The sequence below is a fragment of the Coffea eugenioides genome, chromosome 2, assembly GCF_003713205.1.
Source record: "Coffea eugenioides isolate CCC68of chromosome 2, Ceug_1.0, whole genome shotgun sequence".
In the NCBI taxonomy this organism is placed as follows: domain Eukaryota; kingdom Viridiplantae; phylum Streptophyta; class Magnoliopsida; order Gentianales; family Rubiaceae; genus Coffea; species Coffea eugenioides.
In genome coordinates this window covers 35,041,053-35,065,798 of record NC_040036.1, presented here as the reverse complement: position 1 = coordinate 35,065,798, position 24,746 = coordinate 35,041,053, and the positions used below count along the sequence as shown (strand labels likewise).

Sequence of the window (24,746 nt, the reverse complement as noted above, 5' to 3'; positions counted from 1 at the left end):
GCCTTGCGCCGAAAAAAATATGCAGAAATGCCGCCTGCCAAGAAAGCGGAATTTCTGCGTTCTCTGCGAGAAGCTAGAGCTGCGAAGAAAAAACAAAGCCTTTCCTTCCCTTGTGCTCAACAGATTCTGCCTTCCTGTGTGGAGTCTTCTATTTGTTTGACATATAGTCATGATAAACCTTCTGAAACCCATGATCACATTCATGTCCTTTCTAATGCACTACAAAATAGAGAATGCTTGGTTTCAGTCGACAGTGTTATTACAGATGCTCGCCACTTGCCCTGCATTCCTTCTGCTGTGTCTAATCCCTCCAACCATCATGTTTTGTCATCTCGTAGAAAAAAAACAGGTTCCAGTAATGCACCATTCCCTAACAAAGGTATTCCTTTTTTTTGTGTTTTCTTATTCTTCTACTTGGTTTGGGCTTCTCTTCTTCACATCATTCTTGGTTTTCTGCATTCCTATTGATTGCTATGTATTCTGTATTGCTATAGAAGATTAGCTGTCTCTTGTTTGCATACTGCTGTACTTCTGCTCAGTGAATGTCTTCTTCCTGGGCCTTCTCAAAACACTTGGAAGCTTGCAAGCCTTTTTTTATTGTTAATCCAATGGTGTCTTCTTCCTCTCGCCTTCTCCTGTCTGTATTTTCCACAATAGACAATTTTCTTCCCAAAATGTTGTCCTGTTAATGAAAATAAAATCGTTCATTACCAGATGTTTCCAAAGGTTTGGCTTTCCTTTGGTCCACTCCCTCTCTTAAACAGTCCTTATTAAGTCCTCTTTATTAAATTATTATAAATTGCAAGCCAATTGCTTCTCTCTTTACCTCCTCAAGATTTTCTACTCTGCATTGAATCTTCACATGCAAATCTCTGTTGGGCTGAACTGCTCATCTTGTTCGCTTTTATCATCCACAGAAACCTCTTCTTTTCCAAGAAGAGAGTTTAATCAGCCTCCAACACACTGTGCTCGCACAGGAAGGAAAAGAGATAGGAATGATTCCCTTGATCTATCGTCTAGCCAGAAACATTGTAGTGCGACCGTCGTTAGAACAGAAAATGCAGGTTCGGTTTTGTTTCTTTTTTAGCTGTTGCCATCTTTGCCTCCCGTTCTTCCCTCTTTATACAAAGCTTTAACTCGACCTACCTGTCAACCATATGCAAAAAAACTTACAGGAAGAAAACGCAGGCGTGGTCAGCCAAATCTCTCTATTGTGAACAACATTCCTAATGTATCTTTGGTTTTACCTGACGCTCCTCCTTGTGGCCATTGTGGAGCCAAAAGATTTCATTTGGAACCTCCTACTTTTTGCTGTTCTGGAGGAGAAATTTCCCTTGTAGCTCCTCCTATGCCTTATGATTTGAAGCGCTTATTTATTGGTAATGACGAGGAAAGCTTCCATTTCAGAAATAATGCCTGCACTTACAACAATAACTTAGGCTTTACATCATTTGCTGCTAAATACGATTCTGAGCTAACAAAGAACACGAAAGGTGTTTACACCTTCCGTGTTCAGGGTCAGGTTTATCATTTTCTAAATTGCCTTCTTCAGTCAAATGATAGAGCATCTGGGATTCAGCTCTATTTTTTTGACACTGATGAAGAATTAGCAAAGAGGATTGTTGCCTCTGATAAGTTGCGAGAAAGCACTTTAAGACTTCTTATGCGCATTCTTAGCGACAATCCTTACGCTAAATTCTTCAAAAATTTAAGGCATATTCCAAACGTTGACAACCTTAGCATTGTGCTTAATTGTTATCCCACCCTTGATCAACGAGTTTATAATCTTCCTTCTGCCTCCCAAGTTGCGGCTATATGGACTGAAGATCAAAATGAACCAGGCCATACGGGAGCTCATATTCAGGTTTATACGCATTCAAATAGCAGTTATAGAATTAAACATTACTATGGCTGCTATGATCCATTACAATACCCTATTCTTTTCCCGCGTGGTGAATGCGGATGGCATCCTGGGATTAAAAGAGCCCAAAAAAGAAAGAGAAATGATGCTTCTTGTGAGGAAGATATCGATATTCATCCAGCTTCGGTTGCTTCTGCATCGAGCTTAATGGACCGCGAACAAAGAGGCAAGTTGTTTCCTTGCCGCTTCTAGACTTTTTTGTTTATCCACTATTTTTACATTACAAAAAAAAATCAAAATAAATGATTACTCGTGGTTTTTCTCTAGCTGCCGATCGTGCAAAAAAGGAAGAGGACACGGTGTCAGCTAGAGAATACTATTGTTACAGATTTCAAATGATGGACAGTGATGATTCGATGTTGTTGCACTCACTTAGATTGTTGCAACAATATGCAGTGGATGGTTACGTTAAGATTGAGACTTCTAGGCTTGACTTTCATAGAAATCGGCAAAACAACATTCGTTCGGAGGCCCTCCAAGGAATCCTAGACAGTATTTGTATAGGCCACACGAGTGCTTCTAAAGTTGGCCGTCGAACGATATTGCCAGCTTCCTTTATAGGTGGACCAAGGGACATGAGACGCCGATATCTTGATGCAATGTCCCTTGTGCAAAAGTATGGAAAACCAGACATCTTTCTTACTATGAACTGCAACCCAGCATGGAAGGAAATTCAGGACAATTTAAAGTACCATGAGAAACCTCAGGATAGGCCAGATCTTCTAGCTAGAGTCTTTCGGGCTAAATTTGAATTGCTTAAATCAGAAGTTGTAAACAAGCAAATTTTTGGTGAAGTCGCAGCGTATGTCTATGTGATAGAGTTCCAAAAACGTGGCTTCCCACATGCTCATCTGCTATTAATTTTGAAGCCTGAATACAAACTCCTGAATCCTGAGTCATACGATAGAGTCGTCTCTGCTGAAATACCTGATCGTTCTAAGCACCCTCATCTATATTCTCTTGTTGTGAAGCACATGATTCATGGTCCTTGTGGCGATCTCGATAGAAGTTGTCCTTGCATGAAAAATGGTTATTGTAAAAATCACTATCCTAAGAGCTTTTGTTCCCAAACAACTCATGCCGAGGATAGCTATCCGCAATATAGGAGAAGAGATGATGGTTCAAAAATAAAAGTCCGGAGGCATACTCTTGACAACAGATGGGTTGTGCCTCATAGCCCTTATCTGTTAGCTACATTTGACTGTCACATTAATGTAGAAATTTGCTCAACTGTTAAATTGGTGAAGTACATGTACAAGTATGTTTTCAAAGGACATGATTCTGTCAGTTTTAGGATAGTTTCGCACCATGCTCCTGATGATACTGATGAAATAAGAGAATTTCAGCAAGGTCGATGGATTTCGCCCCCTGAGGCATTTTGGCGCATCTTTGAATTCCGCTTAAGCGAAATAAGTCCAGCAGTCTATACTCTTCAGGTACATATTCCGGACCAGCAGTTTGTTTCGTTCGACAAAAATTCGGACCTGCTGCAATTATTGAGCAGAGTTGATTTTTCAAAGACCATGTTAACCGAATTTTTTTATATGAACAAAACGAATGTGGTTGCACAGAATCTTAATTGCCTTTACAAGGATTTCCCTCAACATTTTGTTTGGTCTCCTAAATATAAGAAATGGTCTGAAAGGAAGCGTCGAAAAGTAATAGGTAGGATGGTTACTGTTAGTCCAGCAGATGGAGAAAGATACTACCTTAGACTTCTTCTGAATCATGTTCATGGACCCACTTCCTTTGATCATGTTTTGCTGGTTGCTAATCAAAAGCTGAATTCCTTTAGAGAAGCTGCTTTAGCATTAGGACTTTTGCAATCTGATACTTACATAGAGGATACGCTTCAGGAAGCTGTAACCTTTCAGATGCCGCCTTCCTTAAGATTGCTATTTGCTACTCTGCTCGTTCATTGTTCTCCTGTTAATCCTTGCTTGCTGTGGGAAAAATTTCGGCATGAGCTCTCTGCAGATTACCAGCGGCAATCCTCATTTTCTGTCCTTAATGCTTCGGACATCGAGACAAGAGCTCTACAAGACATTAACAGATCGTTGGAACAAATGGGAAAGCGAATTACTGATTACCAATTAGTTCCACCTGGTTTTGACTCTTCTGATTGTCAACGCTTGACAAAGGAAATTGACAACGAAAGAGCTTTACATGTTGCTCCAGAAGATTTGTTAATGTCTCTCAAGTTAAATTGCGAACAAAAACATGCTTATGACCTGATTCTTGCAGCATGTTTCTCTGGTCAAGGCAAGGCTTTTTTTGTTGATGGGCCAGGAGGCACTGGTAAAACATTCTTGTACCGATCACTACTTGCTGCATTAAGATCGCAGGGCTATATTGCCATTGCTATTGCCACTTCTGGCATTGCAGCGTCTATTCTTCCTGGAGGAAGAACAGCGCACTCAAGATTTAAGATACCATTGGACTTTTCGAAAAATAAAGCTTGTCAACTCAGCAAACAAAGCAGTGTTGCCAAATTGCTTTTTGAGTGTAAACTTATTGTTTGGGATGAGGCATCAATGGCTAAGCGAGAAACGATTGAAGCATTTGACGATCTTCTTAGAGACATAATGGATTCTGGTTTTCCTTTTGGAGGCAAGGTTGTCGTTTTTGGTGGAGATTTCCGACAAACCTTGCCAGTCATTGAGCGAGCGACGAAGCAAGTCCTCGTAGAAGCAAGCTTTCCTAATTCTATCCTTTGGTCTAAATTACATCGGCTGAGACTCAAGCAGAATATGAGAGCCATGTTAGATCCTGCTTTCTGTCAATTCTTACTAAGAATAGGCGAGGGAAAAGAACGTGTAGATGCAAATGGCGAAATCACTTTACCGCCTGATATAGTTATTCCTTACTACAATAAGGAAGAATCTTTAAACAGGTTGACGACTTGCATACAGTTATATTTTATCTATCTAATCCCTCTTTTTTCTCCTGCCTTTCATTTATTTTACCTATTTATAATTTTAAACAGGTTACTTGAAAGTGTTTTCCCAGATTTGCAGCTGTATTCTAAAGATCCTTATACCATGATAAATAGATGCATCCTTGCTCCCAAAAATAGCTCAGTTGATGAGCTCAACGAGTTATTAATAAACAGATTTCCAGGAAATCTTCAAGTTTATATCAGTTCAGACCGGACAGTTGAGCAGCGGCATCAAGGAGACTATGAAGATTTTCTCAATTCACAAAATCCAAAAGGCCTTCCTCCTCACAAGCTGTTGCTAAAAGAAAACTGTCCTATTATGCTATTAAGGAATTTAAATCCTAATGAAGGGTTATGTAATGGCACAAGGTTAATATGTAGAGAGCTAAGTTCAAATATTATTTCTGCAGAGATTGTGTTTGGCACTCATGCACGAAAAAGAGTTTTCATTCCAAAGATACCTCTTCAGACATCTGACAATGAAAGGAATGGAATTCCGTTCATAAGAACTCAATTTCCTGTCCGGCTTTGCTTTGCTTTAACCATTAATAAATCGCAAGGACAGACTCTAGATTATGTTGGCCTTTACTTGCGTGAACCTGTTTTCTCGCACGGACAGCTATATGTCGCACTCTCTAGAGCTAGGACAGCTGCTGATCTTAAGGTCCTTCTTGTTCCTGGAACGTTTGATGAGAAAAAGATTGACTGCAAAACTAGGAATATTGTCTTTAATGAGATTTTTGCTTTGCTTCAGCAATAAAGAATCTGTCTGCTTTAACTATTCATTGGAATGAGGTGCATATACAAATTTAACTTTCTTCAACCAATTTACTGTTACACTTGCCTTATTTATTTGCATTCGCTTATCTGTGTTTTTCCCTTACTGCAGAATGACCAACCTACTACCTATCCGAGACATTGTCCCTTTCATGAAGAATTGGAGTTGTCTCATCACTGTTCAGGAAAAGCAACAGATTACTGACTCGAAGGGCACACCAACAAAAAAACAAAAATTTATCTTTTATGATGCAGAGGTTAGCAACCCTTTATACCCACTTTTTTACACGCAATTGTTTAACAACATATTTTTGCTTCTTTGACTGATTGTTCACCTAACAATTGTGTGCCCCAGGGATCAAAAGTTGAAGCAATAATCTTCAATGCTGATATTCCTAAAATGAGTCCATTTTTGCGTGTTTATAAAAAGTACAAGATCACAAACGCTGAAGTGAAGCCTATCCCAACAAAATTTCAAACAGCTGACATCACTATCCAATGGCTCATCAGCACTAAAACCATCGTTGAAGAGCTAAATGACGCTGATAATGATATCATGCCTGTAAAATTTAACTATACAAAGTTTACTGATTTAGTGCATCACATGGATGACAAGAATAAATCAGTTGGTACATCTCTTAAGAATTAATATTGCTGTGCTTGCTACGTTATTAGTTCCTCTTCTATTATGCTGGTTCTGTTTTTGCAGATGTGATTGGCATTGTGATTGCTGCACTAGACAAGAGGACATTAAATAGAAACTCAAAAGAATCGAATGTTCAAAAGTTTGTCCTCCTTGATGAAGAGTAAATATCTTATTTCATATCTTAATCCTAGATCTCAATTAAGTTATTTCCTATTTATTATTACTTATATTGATAATGATTACAGATCACAAACAGTATTGCTATCTTTATGGGATGACTTTCTTGCTAATGAAGGACAGCAACTACTGTCTAACCTTCATAGCTATCCTGTCATTATCGCGCGCAGAATTAAAGTGAATAATTACAATGGTACTTTTTCCTTTAATGTTTTTATGTCTTTCTTGTACACACTCTTATATATACCTTCCGCAGAACCAACAAGATGACATTAATGTTTATTCTATAGGAGTTGCATTGGGTACTTGGTTTGATTCTGTCATACTTGTTGATCCGCCTATACAGGAAGCAAAGGAGCTAAAGAACTGGTATATTGCATTCCAATGGCCTACTTCTATCTCATAAAACAACAACTACAGATGCTTTTTCCCTTTTTACATACTTCCCACATTTTCCTTCCTTGTGCAGGGCGATCAGAAATTCTCAAATCATTGCAGATGTTCTTGCCAAAAGAGATTACATGAAGTTCAATCCAACAATTTCTCTGAAAACTGATCAAAAAACTGCTTTGATCTGTAACGTTAACCCATCACACAAGGTATTAAAACAATTTCTCCTCGTTTCCCTTTACACTTCGTTGCCGCTCGACTTACATTTTTTCCCTTGTGCTTATTCATATTGCAGACGACTTGGGTGAGAGCACGTTTCTACTTTGAGCACATATTTCAAAAATACTGGTATATGAGTTGTAAGAATTGCTATCGAGCCACAGCAGCAGATTATCAAGTTGAATTTACCTGCAACTCGTGCAAGGAGAAGCAACCAGCTGTGCCTAGGTGCTCATTCATAAGTGCTTGCTATGTGATTCTTTCTGCATTTCGCATAATGACAATTTTGCCAATCACTGATTCCCTGTATATTGATTATTTTTCCAGATGTCGCTTTGATGTTGATTTAGTTGATACCAGCGGAGCTATACCAGCTTCCATTTTCGGTGAACTAGCAGAGAAACTTTTAACGTTCAGCTCCCTTGAAGCAATGCAGCATTTTAATGAGGTTTCATTTTGTCCCATAACACTTGTTCACGGGCCTCTTATGAATCTGCTAATGCTTTTTCCCCCTTCTTGTTCCCAGAATGTCGAACTCCCTCTTGAGCTTGTTCATGAACAGCTGAAATCAAAGATTTTTCTGGTTCATATAAAGCCTGTGCAAGCACAACTGGCAGACGCTAGGCAGCGTTATACAGTGATATATTACTATGAAGCTGGTGATGGTTCCAATTCAGTTGAGATAACAAACGAACCAAAGAATGATTTGACGTTGCTTAGTGACCAGTCTCCAACGATCCAAATAATTGATCCAGGTAAATAAACACATACTTTCAGCTTCTAATCAACAAACATGCTTTCCCTGAAATAGCTTATATAAAATGCACAATTTACTTGCTGCAGAGAAAAATACTCCAGCTCCAAAGATTTGCAAGCGCCTTTCTGAAAAATTTGATGAAATAGAGAAATTAAACGACAGCAGCTCCCTAGATGAAGCCACCAGCTCTGCTAAGAAATCAAAGCTAAACTGAATCAGAACTATTAATCTTCTGTCTCCATAAGATAGATGCACCTTACAAGTGATTTGCACTGCTGCCTTTTGCTAAGTTTGTTACAACGATCATTATCTCTTCATGCACACTCTTCTTTTGTCTGTACGTATCAACAAACCAGCTTCTTTTGATGTATCAGAATGCTTTCAACATTCAGCCTTCTTTGCTATTAACTCTATCTAAGACAGATTATTGCATAGTTACTATGTGATGCTTCCTTTTTTTGTTCACATTACAGATTCTGCTACTTATGCTGCCAACTTATTTACTCATCGCTATTATCTACTGGGTTGCAGTGATTCATGTATTTAAAAAATCAAAATATATATATGATATATATGTAACAATGTCCTTTACAAGGTTCAGTTCAACAAAAAAAACCCCAACGCTTAATACTATCCTATTCCAGTTCATGTACTTATATTCATCAAAAAATTTATGGCAACCGCTAACAATGCTAATAGAAGTTTTCTTTTCTTTTCATTAAATATATATACAATCAGTCCTTTATTCATTCAGTACAAGATGTCCCTAAATTAAATGACGCACAGTAAAACAAAAAAACTGCAACTCTCTACAAACAACCACCTTTGCTGTTTACTATTTCCTTTTCATTCACCTATTTAACAACCTTTTCTGATGTATATACTAATAGCACCATACCACCGTTTTTTCTCCTATTAACTTTTCTTTTTCTTCTTCTATCCCTTTAAAAGCACAAAATACGTTCCCTACTGCATCAAGTTCCCATCAACCAAACAGCACCTTAAACGCTTATTCTTTTCTCCTCGAATGTTGTTATACATGCCACGTACACCTTTTCTTTTCTTATAAATTTTTTGTTTCTTTCTTTATTTTCTTCAATTTGCAGTTACTCACAATCACATTTTGCTTCTCATAGATTGAGGACAATCGATTGAAAATGCACGAGAAGGAGAAAAACAATCAACTTTCCAAATTGTGCGATTTTCTTTAAATTATTTTTCACTCTTTTTCCAATTTTATTCTAGCCTTCAAATTTTTCTTTTTTTTTTTTTTTTTGTAAAAAAAGTTTCTGATTTCTGATCTCTTGTTTAGTACTTTAGTTTTGCTGCTGTTAATGATGTCATTTCTGCTATCTATTGGATAGACAATGATCACATTTTTCTTCTAATAGATTGAGGAAAACATGAAAAAAAAGTCAACGAGGAGAAGAAAAAAAAATTTAACTTTTCAACATTTAAATTTTTCTGTAGTTTATCTTCCAACATTTTTTCTAATTTTACGCTAAACTGGACCTTCAAATTTCGGCTTAATCATATTTTGCTTGCTTTCATTTGCTCCATCAAACAATTCGACATTTTGCCTGCTCAGTCTCGCCTATTACTTGATCAGAAACAAAACCACACAATCATCCTCAGATTTAAAATGCAGAAATGTCATTGAAGAGGGAATCCATGTACCTGACTGTAAGTTTGTTGTGCACTTTGGTCTACCAAAAACAGTTCACAGTTATGTCCAGTCACGTGGACGACCTCGCCAAATGGGCTCTCAATTTAATGTCATGCTTGAGAGCTGGAGATAATTTTCTCTCTCACCTCCAGATTTCAAGATTTTGCAAAAAATAATTGCTGTTGCTAACACTAAATTGTTTTTGTCCAATCAATGCAGTTTGACTCTTTTAAATTGCAAGGGAAACATCACACAAACGTATGACTTGTTTAACCTCATTAGGAGTGAATTATCAACGAAGGATACAGCAGTAAGCACAGGTCCTAAAGCTTGTGTTAAAAAACTTGTCTTATCAAGAAAAAGGATGCATATATAGTAGAGGCAGCTAAAGCATCAGGTGCTGCAGATTCAAATGTTGCCCTCATACAAAGATATTGCGACAAACTCCCAGGAAACAAGTATGTATACTTCATATTATCAAATCTATCCAGCCGAAAAAAATCTGTGCTTAGGGCATGGTTTCTTGATGTAACTTTTTCTATCTTACTTGAATCACTAGCAATTCTTGTTGGCAGGTACTTCACTCCAAAGCCAATGTATCAGTACTGACTGGTTGAAAAGTCATATCAATGTCAATTCACATTGCCTCCAAATGCAGCATTTCAAACTATGACTGGTGCTCTTTGTAGGAATACTCTTTTGTCCAAACAACTTGTGTGCTTGGAATCATGTAAAAAGCTGCATCAGATGGGAGCTCTCACTGATCATCTTCTTTCTATCAGTGAAAAGCCTTCCCAAAGTAGTTCCGACCCAAATTTTTTCCCTTTGTTGGAATTTGCAGCTAGAATTATAAAACTTTTGTCGATTATTCTGTTACTTTTCTAGCTAGACATTTTGCTGCCATTTACCTTTTTCCAGCTTTTCAATCTTTACATTTCAAGGACATGCTCATTACCCTCCAGTTACACCAAAAGATAACAATAACAATTTTACTCCAGAGTTATCTATTTTTACACACATTATTCAATAAATAAAACAATTATAATATCAATTATAACACGTACTTCTCTGCGCATCGACACCCTGAACTATTAAACTGCTGGTCCAACAAACAACGTGTTATATTTCTTGTTCTCTCATAAACAGTTGTTCCTTAGTAGTATAAATCTATAGAGCCTCTTCCATCTTCTATTCATTCTTTATATGTGCATCTTAACACATCAAACAGCAGATTTGTCCCGCAGTTCACCAACAGGTTTTTCTTTTAATCTCTTTCATTATCCATGCATACTTGAAACTTACACACCTACGTTCACCAACTGCTCTCATTCATATATTTATTACTTCTACTTCGTAAATAGCAGAGACTTCATGGCCGAAGCATCTATTATTTCTCTGGATTCCTCTCACGCCACAAGCAATGCTCCACAAACATATTGCTTTCTTATTACATGCAAGAATAGAGAACAAGTAATAATACTTTTCTGCAATTTAATACCTTTGTTATTATTTATTCTTTAATCCACGTTTAAACATGAGCTTTCATTTTATCCAACATACAGTCTTTACCTGTTGAGTTTCAAATATTGCTCGCACAACACGATGACAATACGATCACCTTCAGACATGGCTTGCACAGATGGAATATCTCAGTCACAAATAACTACTTTGAAGAAGGATGGATAGAATTTTATCGCGACAACATTATCAAACAACATGATATGCTGTTGCTCCGCCATGCCGGAGATCTAATTTTTGATATTATTCATTTCTGCGAGCTCAAAAAACAAGTGTATCTCCGATGGACAGTTTCCTTGCCAAATCTTTTCCATCAGCAAAGCAGTATAGGTCCACAAGCTACGTTTACCTTTCTAATTTAAATTTCTATATATACAGCTTACTGTACCTTACAATATCATTCTTTCATCTTACCAGATCCTACCTTCTTATCACTTCATCGGCAAACTGTTTCGTCATCGCTCAGCCCAAATTTCTGTCAGGATTTGTCCAATTCAATTTGCTTTTATCAAGCATTTGACTCAGCATATCCAAATTCCTTGGTAACAATCTTTTCTGCCTACCGTTTGTAAGCACATTTTCATTAGACAAAATAATTTACTCTCCTTGATAAACTGGCTTACATTCTCTTATTTGTAGAAACTCCCTCGATTTGTCCATCACTTTCTAAATGCTGAGAGAACTCCAACTATAGTTCTAAAAACTGGCCACAACATCACTGAGATTGGATTAAAGGCCAACCGCCTGAAGCGAAATTGGAGAAAATTTGTTCTGGACCATCATCTACAACATAATGACACGCTTGTCTTCATTCCAGAATCACAAGCAAACTTTGCCGTTTTAATCTTTGATAGTAATGGAGTTGAAAAGATTTTCCCTTGGTACAATATTTTTTCGCTGTATTTTTATGGTGGACGAATATCCACTTACATGTCTAATGCTCAATCAAATATATAATGAGCTTATTCTTAGTGTGTTTCTCCACAACAAAACTCCTCTGGTTTTCAATAGCATGCATAGCCAACATTTTATTCTGCACACAAATAAATTCCCCTTCTACAAAAGATGCTTAGATTCCTGACAATGAAATGAGTTATCCCAACCAAACATCACGCATGACCCAACACTGATCAACCAAACTTTTCTTTTCTGCCTACAGTACTCCTTTACTGTGCAGTTAATTTGCAATATATAATTCTATATTACGCTACAATTTCATCCATTCAAACAGATTCCCTTCTTTTGATTAACTTAAATTAAATTATAGTATTTACTAATTCGCTATAATAGATACCACAATTTACTAATTCCGAATCATCAAAATTTCCCATTTCGTTTTGCTTGCTCTGCCTATTTCGTCTGATAAAAAATAGTTAACTCTCTAGCTCCACAGTTATCACTAAATGTTCGTCACAACTACAGCTAAACAGCAAAAAAACTGTTCCAGAGAAAGCTAACATGAAGAAAAACAAGCATGACAGTCCAGGCATTTATGAAATAAAAAAACAAAAAAGTGCATGATGACCGAACAAGATAGAAGACAAGAAGATCAGTGCGTAAATTCACGCTCAGACGCAATCCACTGTGCTTCTGCAATTTTTACAATTTACTTTGCAAATCTCTACCAAGCTAAGCATCTTCTATTCTATTACTTTCCTACAAAAAAGGGCACTTAAGGGATCCTCATCTTACTTGACACTTCAGATACTTAAACATGTCATTAACCTCTATAATATTGTCTGATCATGCCTCTCCACCTTTATTACTGTTTCCATTAAATGTACTGAAAACTTTTTCCTTCCAATAATCATGCTCGCTTTTATTCGATCTCATTACATGAATGCAGAGTTAATAATCCAATTCTTCTACTCCAAATGCTTAAATAATTGTTTTATATTTTACTTTACATGTATACAAATTATTCTACGTGATATAATACCACATTGAAAATTCATCAATGCTAATATTCAAACACTCAAAAACATTAGCTATGCCAATCTTTTAAAAAAAATTACAGGAAACAACATCAACAGCGAATCTCTGAACATATTCTTTTTATGAACATTTTGTACTTTTCACTGCCTAACAATGAATTCACGTGAACCTTTCACATTCTGATCACTTTATCAGCAATAATAGTCCTTACTACAGCTGTCCAACTTTACCTATGCATCAAAACGATACCATGCATATCAATCTTATTACATTTAATAGTTTTATGTTTTACACTTATATTAATCCGTCTGTGTTGAATTCGTAAACATTTTACCTTTCTATGCATTCCACCAACACGTGTTACAACAAAACAGAAACATACAAAACTTTCCTTCCTCTAATTCTACTTTTAGCAACAATATCTTCCTTCTCTTCACCTTTATTTCCCCTCATTATCATCTTATCCTTTCAGTTAAACTTACATATTTCCTTGCTGCAATACACTGCTATACTTCCTTCAATAATTTCTCTGCTCTCTGCTCTCTGCTCACTCCAAAGTCCAACTTCATTTCTTCTACCTTATCTGTTCTTGCTCTCCAACCCCATCAACCTCCATATCCCTCCAGCTCCTCTTCATCCTTTTCTTAGCTTCGAACTATATCCTTTCTGCAGCCCTTTTACGTCATATAGTTTACACTTCGCCTATTTAATTTCTCTTTTCTACTATAAAATACCTTACAATGGAACCTGTAATAACCCCTCTATCCACTATTCATCCGCATTCATCAAACTGGACAGTTGCTCTCCAAGTTATAGAAGTTTCTCATACAAAAAAAAATTCCCACCTCCAACAAAACTTTCGCACCTTTGTCCTTGCCGATTCCCAGGTAACACATACTTAATTTCTTTTTTACCTCATGTCTATTTACTCATATCATAATACCTTTTAACAATTGTTAATATCAGGGTGTAAGGGTTAATATGCATGTTATCGGGAACATGATTGATCAGCTTACTAGATTACTGTTACCGTTCAAAAAATACTATATCTCTGGAGCTATTGTTCACCAACTACATGATGGTTCTACTCCTACCGAATATCCATTTTACTGGATCGTTACTCAAGCTACATCAATTCGTGAAATTGTAGAACTCGATTATCCCTCTCTTCCTTCGCATTTTCATTTATATCCGTTTACTATGCTAGACGCCGTTGCTGATACCGAACAGTTAATAAGTAAGTTACTCATCATGCTCTGCTTATTTTCCCACCGATTTTAATTGTTGAACAATTTTTTTTGATCTTAACACATTCACTTCTTTCGTTTTCCTAAGCTATCATGGGAGTTATACTTCATGCTCTGCCTAAGAAAATTATCCCTGTTGAAGGAGCACCATGTGTGGTTCGAGACTATGTCATAGCTAATGAAGATTAACACATTTCATTGCTAATTTAAATTCCATTTCCATTTTCCAAAATAGTACTCATTTCAAACAATTAATTCTATTCTTTTTTATTTCACAGCATGAAACCTTTAATACTGACTTTGCGCGGGGAATTTGAAGAAATTTATGGCCCTACTATTGCAGCAGCAAATGACCCTTTTGCAGTTATCATCGCCATAAGAGTCAAAGCTACAACAAATCATTGTAATCACATACTTTGCCTCTATTATTTTAAGTGTTTTCTAAACTTTTATCATTCCAAAAAAATATTTCCTCTGCCCGCTTTATAATTTTTACCCTCTTCTTGCCAATCGTATCAGATTTAAGCCTCTCAACTGAATCTTCCTCGATGATTTTGATAGCTCCGACCGCTCAACAAGCAATGCATTTACAAAACTGGTAAAAGCTTTACCCACCTTGTGCATTAACATGGCCCTTATTATCTAGCAACTTACCCTTTTCGCTTTAATCATAGGCATCATACCCATGCTGATATGCTAAGACAAATGCTTCATCAGAGCAGTTACACTAACCCTCGCATTCTTCTTCCTCCTGTAAACAATAATCGAATCGCTCGTATTGCTACTGTTCTTCAACAAGTAAACTCCCTTATTCAAAATTTAAATTTACATACAATATTCTTTTCATGCACTTCTCTTCTTCCTTTTTTTTTTAAAGCTAGCTCTTTTTTTGTACCTTTTCTTTCTCAAAGAAACCAAGAACTACCTGGATTCAAGGTATTGTGGAGCTAGATTGCGTACCTCTAAAGTTAACTTATATAGCTTGTTCCCTCTGTTATTATCCGAGCAAACTTGCAAGCAATTTGCCAGTTCCATGTCAACATTGCCGCTCTCACACAGATTTGGTTCCTAGGTAAACATAATTATTTACTCCTCTTGCTTCCTTTCACAGCCGACTTTAATTGCTTTCATTTTCTAACTGCAAAACTACCTACTTCTTCATTGCAGAGCTCTCATTGCAATTTCACTCACTGATGCAACTGGATCTTTATGTGCTGCTACTATACATATTGAAGCAGAGAGACTCATTCAATATTCAACAGCCGAGCTATACTATTTACAACAAGAGGTCAAAACTAACACTTTTTTATACTCAATAATTTGTTCCTTCTTTTTTAAATTTATTACAATTCCCTTCCATCCATTTTTACAACAGAACGTTGATCTTACTCAATACCTTGCGCGTACTTTACAAGGAAAGCTGCTCATGTGCTACATTAAGCCTTCTCCTTCCAAATTCAAACCAATCAGACGTGCAGCTTACGAAATTATCACATCCTACGCAATCGATGAACTGTTTAATGCTGAAAATATTAACATGAACAACCTTAACATCAATAGTTAACCTTTTACTTATTTTGCATACATTCCTGTTGCCATTAATATGTTCTCTACTGTACGTATCTAATCGTAATTACTGCAGACAATAACTATATCTACTATTTTGTTACCTTCAGCTTTATATTCCTCCTTTATTGCATACTCATTTATTTTACAAAAAATTCCCAACTCTACATTAAATATCTGTGATTATCACAATATTAAAACAAATATAATTGACCCAAACATTCAGATTATAATATTTCACAATTTCCAATTGATTTTTTCCTATACAAATAATTTACCTTGAATGACGTATCGACTTTTAATCAATACAAACCAAAAAACAATACGTATATAAACATTTAACTTCTTCTAATTGACCCAAACATTCAGATTATAATATTTCACAACTTCCAAATGAAGTTTTCCTGTACAAAGAATTTACCACAAATACAAAATCAATGCGTATATAAACATTTAAGTTCTTCTTACACAAATTCTACATGTTTCTGGGCAATCCTTAAACTTATACCGCGCATAGCGCGGTACCACCCCCTAGTTACTATCTATCGGTGGTGGTGGCATTTGTGGATTCTATCAGAAGCAACTCGTTGAATTGAGTGGGACCGATTGCTCTTTATCTATCCGGTGAGTATCTTTGGTTAATTTGTGTATTTAGTTAACAATTTTGCTATTATTCGTAGTTAACTTATTTAAATTGATTAGTGATTATTTTAATCATAAAGAATTATGATAATGTTAATTATGTCAATTGTTTAGTAAACGTTTACAGCATACTATTATGTTTTAAAAATTAATATTTGATTTAATTAAAAGAACATTTATTAACTACAAATAAAAACTGTTAACCAAACACACAAATTACCCAAATAAACAAAAATTACTATCAAAAGTGACGAAAAGGATCGAGGAACAAATTTATTTTTAAAGAAAATTATAGCTAACAAAAGGTTGGAATAAACAAAGATTTACCAAGAATTTGTGTGAAAAGCAACTCTAGGGAATTCGAGTAATAGATCACTGGTTCTTTATTGTTCCACATTTTTTATACTTTAGGATTTTAGTTCTTTTATTTTTGTTTGTCCTTTTTTAATAAAAGAAATGAAAAAATCCACTTTTCGTCCCTAAACTTTGAGTTAGGGATAAATTTTGTCTTTAAACTTTTAGACGCAACATATTTAGTACATGAATCAATAATTTCAAACCACATTTAGTCCAAAAATGGTAAATTGTTCAATTTCGAAGGAGAAGGTTCACGTGTCTCGCACATGGCCATTGATTTTGGTTAAGAAATTATTTTTACTTAACTGTCACGTGCTAGACACGTGCGTTTTCTCCATCTAAATTGAACAACTTATCGTTTTTGGACTAAATATGGCAAAAAATTATTAATTTATGTACTAAATATGTTGCACCTAAAAGTTTAAGAACGAAATGTGTCCCAAACATAAAATTGAGGGACGAAAAATGGATTTTTTCCTAAAAGAAACAATTGATCTAGCTTTGGTTGTCGAATTTTGGGTCTTAGGTTTTAAGTATGGTGTAATTTTGTCAGATTGTGTACGAGGTAATTTTTTTGGCCTTGAAACTATTATCACATGGTGGTCACATGACTTTTGGAATCAAAATGGTACAGTTGTACATGTAAGGGATAACTTTTTGTTTGACTTTGACTTTTCCTTCTCTTTGGAATCAAAATGTAGCAACTTGTGAATATCAAGGTGTTCAAGTTTTGTGGAATATAGTGCTATTTAAAGCAGGGGAAGGTGGAAGTGAGAGAAGATATGGAAGAGACCGAAAGTGCTTGTTCTTCTAAAGCCAAAGAGCAGCAGCCAGAAAAACAGTCTTGGAGGGCCTTCTTATGTCCTCGTTGCTCACCATCCCACCTCCATTTCTTTGCTCAGTAGTTGAATGCTACAATTATAAATTGGATGAATTGATATATAAAGCAATTGGTATGAGGTCTATGGACATGTATATCGAACTGGATCACCTTTTTACTTTTTTTGTTTTTGGTTTTTCATTTATGGCTCCTTTTTTTGGCATGACTGATTTGGATTATTTGTATACACACATATGTTTATAAAATGTGAATTTGGTACGTAACTTTGGTTCGTTATAATGTTCATAAGAAGAAATATAATTTGGTATTACACTGACAAGTATTCAGTGTCCGATTAATCATTACTTTTTAAAGTACTAAAATATATAATCATCTTCAAATTTCAACCTTTGGAAGTATTATTATGTAACTCTTTTTTTATCGTTAGTAAATTCATATTAATGAAATACAGAGTCTGGAATTTTGGTTCTTTCCAGAATTAGCACTCCTTTATAATCTATATAAAATAAAACCATGGGTTATCTTTTTTAGTTTACACCCATTATCTCAAGTTTTAGATGGAACGGATCCGTTGACACAAATAGTTCATGAGAGAAAATTGAGTTATTTGGGCCCTAGAGGAAAACAAAAATCAAGAATTGGTTTTTGTTTGGTTTTCCCTTCTTTTGGTTTTATTTTGTGATTATGTTGCTCAATCTACCCATTTTACCTTCTCTTTTGCCATCTAAATCGCTAGGTTCAAGGAATAAAAAATCTATAAGATTTTCTCATTTATAATTACAATTTGGTTATAAGCACGAACACTGCACAATGTACCTTAAACATGTGAATAGAGTTAGACTTATCAAAATTAGGTAATTTTAATCATGATATGATCATATGACTGTAGAAATATGGATATTAGGATTTAAGAGTTGTATATTTCCATGAGATTGTGTTCGTCATATATTTTTGCAGCATATTGAAAGCAAATAGTGAAAAAATATAAATACAATTTGCAAGAGACTATTTGTGCTGCTTCCCTTTCTTTTTGTTTCTCTTTTTGGGTTATATTGCTCATCCTATCCATTTTACCTTCTTCTTTGCTATGTAAAGTACTAGTTCAAGAAATACTAAAATCTCCAGAATTTTCTCATTCATATCCATAGTTAGATCATGAGCACGAATGACGCACGCTACACCTTAAAAACCTATGGATAGATTTGAATATTAAAAGTTAAAAGCACTTAATCATGGTACATATCATACAGTTGCAAAGAGAAAACTAAGACTTTAAGTAAAAAAATTGTTTTTCTTATATGCTCGTGAATTGATTCTTTTGGAGAATTATATATTTAATGCATTATTGACCTAGTGAAATATAGTATCTTATATAGTCCAAATATCTATTAAAACACAATCATGACCATTTTCTCGTACAGTCCAAATATCTTGAACATGTGAATAGAGTTAGACTTATCAAATTTATGTAATTTTAATCATGATATGATCATATTGTATTAAAAAAGAAAAATGGATTCAAGTATTAAGTTTTTTTTTTGTGTGAAAAAATACTCATGAGTGGATTCTTTTGGAGTGTTATATACTTGATATATCATTGACATAGTGCAATATAGTACACATCTCAAAAATCAAATAAGTCTACAAGCATTTAGGAGAAAGAGAGAGAAACACGAAATGTAGGAAAACTAAAGGGGACAAAAACTACAACTAATGCTCATATTTGGAAATAATTTATGAGCACCAATGTTATATAAAACAAAAGCATTAGATGAGATGCTTTATTATTGTCAAGGTTAGGGCATGCGACATAAGCACTACAAATTTATCTTTTGATACAAGGGAGTACAACCCACATGGTTGCCTCTGTTTTCCACCATCCTACAAGTTTTTTGAGAGAAACAAAAAGGAAAAAATTGCAAACTTTCACACACATTAGGATAGATCTTAGGTTAGGGTGAAAGATTTTTAGAATATGTAACATAATTACAATAACAAAATTATATAATCAACTTCCAAGCACATTAGAGAAGTTATGCAAATTGGTATGGGGGGAGATCTTGTCCAAAAGAAAAGGCAGTGTTAGTAAAAATAAGTAAAGTTATTGGAGGAGAAGCTGAGACAATATCCAACTTCAGTAAAAGTAGAAATTTAGATTTAAAACAATAATATTAGATGAAGTAATTAAAACACATATATCAAAGTCAAGTCTTATAAGGTGGTAACAGTTATTAATTGCTTTTCTTGACCTAATTTGGAGATTTTTGACATTGGAATTATTTCCTCAATCACCTTCCTATTTTCTATTACTTGCATAGTAATAGCTCCATCCTTTTTTCTTAATCCCTGATTAAATGATCCACAGGTTGCCAACATCCCAACCAATATGCCTTAAAAGTTATAAAATTGTACAACATAGGCTGACAACTAAATTAATAAACTTCCAATTATGTAAAAGTTAGATAAGTATGTTCAAGTAAATGTAATGCTAGAAAAGAATTGGAATTGTTAATGCATATGATTTGAATCAAGTGAATAAGTGCTTCATCCAATCTCTTTCTCATCATGATTATTCATCAAACTTGCAATGAAATTAAAAGGGCATGCTCATAATAGACTTAAAAATCATTTATCTATAGGTCCAACATTTTATACTTTCATTTTTGTTATAGCTATTTTAATTTTTGAATTTTCTTGTCATTGTTTGGGTTGGGGTTAGGGGGGGAGGGGGAATGAAAAGTGATATGGTAGATACTCACACGCACTCTATCAATTTGGACAGATCCATGGATTTTTATATCAATTGGAACCATAAGTGAGTAGGTTGACTTTCGTGGAATTGATTCCTCACTAAATCAAGCCAAAAGCTAGGTGCAAATTGAAGTTTCTCCCTCTCTTTTTCTCTCTCTTTTGGTCGGCCAAGAAGGTAAGAAAATGAAGGAAATTTTGGTAAATGAAAAATAAAGATGGAAGAAAGGTCTTGGTCAAAGGTGACCTTGATTGCCAACACTTGGCATCCAACCATTTTCTCTTTTTTTTTTTCTCCAAAATTTCGGCCAACACCATTAGGAAAAGAGGAAAGAAAATATTAAAGAAAAATAAGAAGATTAGGGAAAGAAAAGTCTTGTTCAAGTGGTGTCTTTGACTAGTATCAAGCGGCGCGAGTTGGTTCAAAGCCATTTCTTTGTTTCTGTTGTGTTTTTAACTTATGATTCACTAATTTACTCTTAGCACTTTCAGTCACATACTTCCTCTTATTTAATACCCACTCTTATCCACTAAATTTAGTACACACATCTCACCAATTGATCACACTACTCCAATGCACCATAAAACCTAGCATGCCCGAAACTACAAAAGTAAAAGTAAACTCTCGACTCTATCATAAAAAAAAAATAGTTACAAATATTAAAGCAAGTAAATTAGTATTAAGAAAACTGTAAATTAACTTATTCAAAAATAAAGGAAATTATAAGAAAATATAAATAAATTTTCAAGTCCTCATACTCTATCCCTCTTAAAAGAATTTGGATCTCGAAATTCATACCTTTACTCGTAAATAGTTCAAAATATTTCTCTTGCATGTCTGCCTCTAGCTCCCAGGTTACTTCATTTACCGCATGTTGTTTTCACAGAGTCTTAACCAGTGAAATTTGCTTATTCCTCACGTCATTCGCCTTTCGGTCTAGTAGTTGAATAGGTCGTTCCTCATAGGTTAGAGACTCGTCAAACTCAATATCCTCTGGCGACAGTATATGGGTCGGGCTTGGATGATATTTTTTAATCAAAGAGACGTCAAAAATATCGTAGATTCGGGATAGACTTGCTAGTAACTCCAATCGATATGCCACATTTTCTACTCGTTGGAGTATTCTGAACGGACCTATGTATTATGGTTGTAACTTTTTTCCTTTTCCTGTCTTAAACCGGAGAAATATCTTGTCTCCAGTTTCAAATTTCAAATCCTTTCTCCGATGGTCAACATAACTCTTTTATCAACTCTGGGCCGTTTAAAACCTCTAACGAATTACTTTTGCCTTTTCGTACATTTCCTCAATCCATGATATTGTTGACGGGTTCATAACTTTTCTCTCTCCTACTTCATTCTACTGAATTGGTGATCGACATTTTCATCTATAAAGCGCTTCATATAGTGCCATTTAAATAGAGGTGTGATAACTGTTGTTATAAGCAAACTCAACTAATATCATATGTTGGGCCCAACTTCCTCTAAAATTCACAATACATGATTTTAATATATTTTCAAGAGTTTGAATGATTCTTTCCGACTGTCTATTGGTTTGAGCATAATAGGTTGTGCTATAATTCAGTTTAGTTTCTAAGGTCTCTTGTAACTTTTGCTAAAATTGGAATACAAATCTAGGATCTCTATCGAAATTTATATAAAGTTTGGCAATTTTTTTCAAAGAATACTTCATATTAACGGGTAAGAAATGTGCTAACTTAGTCAATCGATCCACTATCACCCAAACCGCATCATGGCCTTTTTGAGTTCATGGCAACCCTGACACAAAATCCATTGTGATGTACTCCCACTGTGAGACCCCGGTCAGTTCTTAAGTTTGATATTAGGTTATATTCATTATTGGTACGGTAACATTAGGTTTTGGAACTAATTCGAAAATCCTAAGTTGGGGTTAGTTTTGAAACCCTAGTTTTGTATTAAACATAAGTTCGAGTGGTGATTAAAGTTAGTTATGCTAGTGTGTGTTTTAGTGCGGGTAAGTATAGGATTTGATCCATTTTATATAGGTTAAATGAGTTTAAAAGTTAGAAAACCCTAAGCTAGCAAAACCTTTAGTGTTATGATATATTAGAAGTCTAAGTTGGGTTTAAAACCCTAATTTTGCCCTTGACAAAAAGATTGTTATTTAATTGCTTTTATGTGGGATTAAGTATGATTAAGTATAGGTGATTAAGATAGAAAAGTGATTAGTGAAGCAATTAAGTGTGATTACATGTTTGGATTAGATTAAGGTTACAACTAATGGAGTAAATTAATAGAAAAGTAAAGGTTTAAGGGCAAGAGTGGAACAAAAGTTAAATTGAAGTACAAGGGCTAAGACGCAAATAAAGTCCTTTTGTGTGATTGGTTGGCTAATAAATATCTCTCCTAAGTGGGTTTGCACCACATATAAAGTCATAGGAAACACAACTAAGTCATTGGATGACAAAACAAAACAAACAAACAAGAGGAAGAGAGAGAGAGTTGGAGCCGTGAGAGGGAGAAGAAGAAACCAAGGGAAATTTTGCTAAGTTCAACCAAATTTCTTCCATAGATTTTTATCTTGAGGCATAAAGAGTCCATCTTGGAGCTAGCTTGAGTTTCTTAGCCATCATACAACCTTCATCTTGAGATAAGAAAGCTTCTATACAAAGTTAAAGGTGGTTGATGATACTTGAAATGGGGAAATGATGATAATAGTTGTTAGTTGTCATTGATTATGGTTTCACTTGTGTTTATCACTTGTTTTTATGGAGTAATTTGATTAAATTTGGGCCTTGATGATTCGGCCATAGGAGCCCTAATTAGGGTTTCATGCTAAACAAGTTAATTAGCTCTAATTTTGTGCTATGAAGATTGTAATGGTTGTGTTTGATGATTTGTTTTATTTGTTTGGTGAGTGGATGGTAAAAACTGATTTGGGTTAAGAAACCCTAGGTTTCCTTAAGTTAGTTCAGCTTGGTTAATGTTTAGTTAGTTAGGGTTTGGTTAGTAAGTTGTTAGATTAAGTTTGGTAATGCAAATAAAGTTAGTTTAAGGATCATGGTTAGTTTTGGCAATTTTGTAGTGATTTAGAGGGAAATTTCGGACCATTGGTAGGTCATGTAGAAGTTAGTATATGTGTATTTATTTGGTATGAAAGTAGTTAGAAAACTTGCATGAGAACCATGAAAACGAACCATGTGTTTGCGATGCGCGGAACCGTTCAAAACCCCAAACAGGGCAGCCCAGAACCTGAACTTAAGCTCCATTTTTCTTGATGCTGCGTGCTGATTCAGAAGTTTTTCAAAACATGAAAGTTGTAGTTTTTGAAGTTCTTGTGGTGCCTGCAAAATTTCAGGTCAAACAGATCTATGTAACCTGAGTTATGGCCAAAATAGTCGCACCTATTCTAAACTCAGAATTCTGCCGCGTTTCTTGTTTTAGCCTCTGACCATGTTCTGTCCGTTTTGATAACGTACAAACTGGGTGTTAATCTCTTCATAAGAAATGTAGATATTGGTCTTAGCTTCGAAACGGTATAAAATTCGTCCAAATCCGAGTTCCATAGCTCTAGTTATGACCGAAACAAGATCGGTTGTCAGAACTGCCTTCGAATTTGGACAGTTCTGACAGGAACTTTGAACCCCTTTTTCCCCATGCTCTGTATTGATTCAACTTTTGGTCAAAACATAAAAGTTTTAGCCTTATGACATAGATTTCTAACGCCTTTGAAATTTCTTGATTCCGATTTCTGAGCCATGAGTTACGGTCTTTCAAACAGGGCCTATTTGGTAAACCGAAATGAAATGGTTGGAACTATTTTGTGCTTTTTTGACCAATACTTATTGAGATATGGGTTGAGATGTTTAAACAAAAGTTGTAGCCCTTCCTCGTAGCTTCGAAATGGTGCCTCACCCACCTTGATCCAATATTCCTAGCCTAACTTTTGATCAAAACGATTTGAGATAGCAGATTTGGCCGTTTTCGTTTGCCGTTCCGCGCGCGCGCGTGTGTCCATTTTGCTGTTTCCGCACTTGCATGTGCCGATTTTGCCGTTTTTCTTGTTTTAAGCATGATAGTGGCCGTTTGTGATATAATGTGATACAATCTTCTATTCCAGACCGTGGTGAGTTAGACGGAACTGGTGGGACCTACTACTAGCTAACACGCACGAAGTGATTTCTGCTCTTGTACTACTTTTGTGTTTTGGATAAGTATTCGGGCCATTATGTATATAACTTGCTTATGTGTTTAAGGTGAATGAAACGGTACCTAAGCGAGGGTGTACTTCATTGCACTCGACCTAAACCCTAATTTACGTGCATATTTATACGTGACATGTCTACATGAATTATTTTGGGTTTGAACCCCTTGAGCTTGGAGCTCGGGGTGACTTTCGTGAGTTTGTGAAAATTGTTGAA

At 35.4% G+C, this 24,746-nt stretch overlaps 2 protein-coding genes across 2 annotated transcripts; both read left to right on the top strand.

The window, feature by feature from the left end:
- Positions 1-2,163: 2,163 nt before the first annotated feature.
- Positions 2,164-4,018, top strand: LOC113759589. Its single transcript, XM_027302166.1, has 2 exons — positions 2,164-3,783; positions 3,899-4,018. The coding sequence occupies exons 1-2, from the start codon at positions 2,164-2,166 to the stop codon at positions 4,016-4,018; spliced, it is 1,740 nt and encodes a 579-aa protein (XP_027157967.1).
- A 92-nt stretch (positions 4,019-4,110) lies between these two features.
- LOC113759588 (ATP-dependent DNA helicase PIF1-like) lies at positions 4,111-5,619 on the top strand. Its single transcript, XM_027302165.1, has 2 exons — positions 4,111-4,814; positions 4,908-5,619. The coding sequence occupies exons 1-2, from the start codon at positions 4,111-4,113 to the stop codon at positions 5,617-5,619; spliced, it is 1,416 nt and encodes a 471-aa protein (XP_027157966.1).
- The last annotated feature ends 19,127 nt before the right edge of the window (positions 5,620-24,746 follow it).

Coding starts and splice junctions, on each gene's coding strand:
- LOC113759588 (XM_027302165.1), top strand. CDS start 4,111: ATGTCTCTCAAGTTAAATTGCGAACAAAAACATGCTTATGACCTGATT. Junction 4,815..4,907: donor AAGGAAGAATCTTTAAACAG/GTTGACGACTTG, acceptor AATTTTAAACAG/GTTACTTGAAAGTGTTTTCC.
- LOC113759589 (XM_027302166.1), top strand. CDS start 2,164: ATGATTACTCGTGGTTTTTCTCTAGCTGCCGATCGTGCAAAAAAGGAA. Junction 3,784..3,898: donor AGGATACGCTTCAGGAAGCT/GTAACCTTTCAG, acceptor AGCTCTCTGCAG/ATTACCAGCGGCAATCCTCA.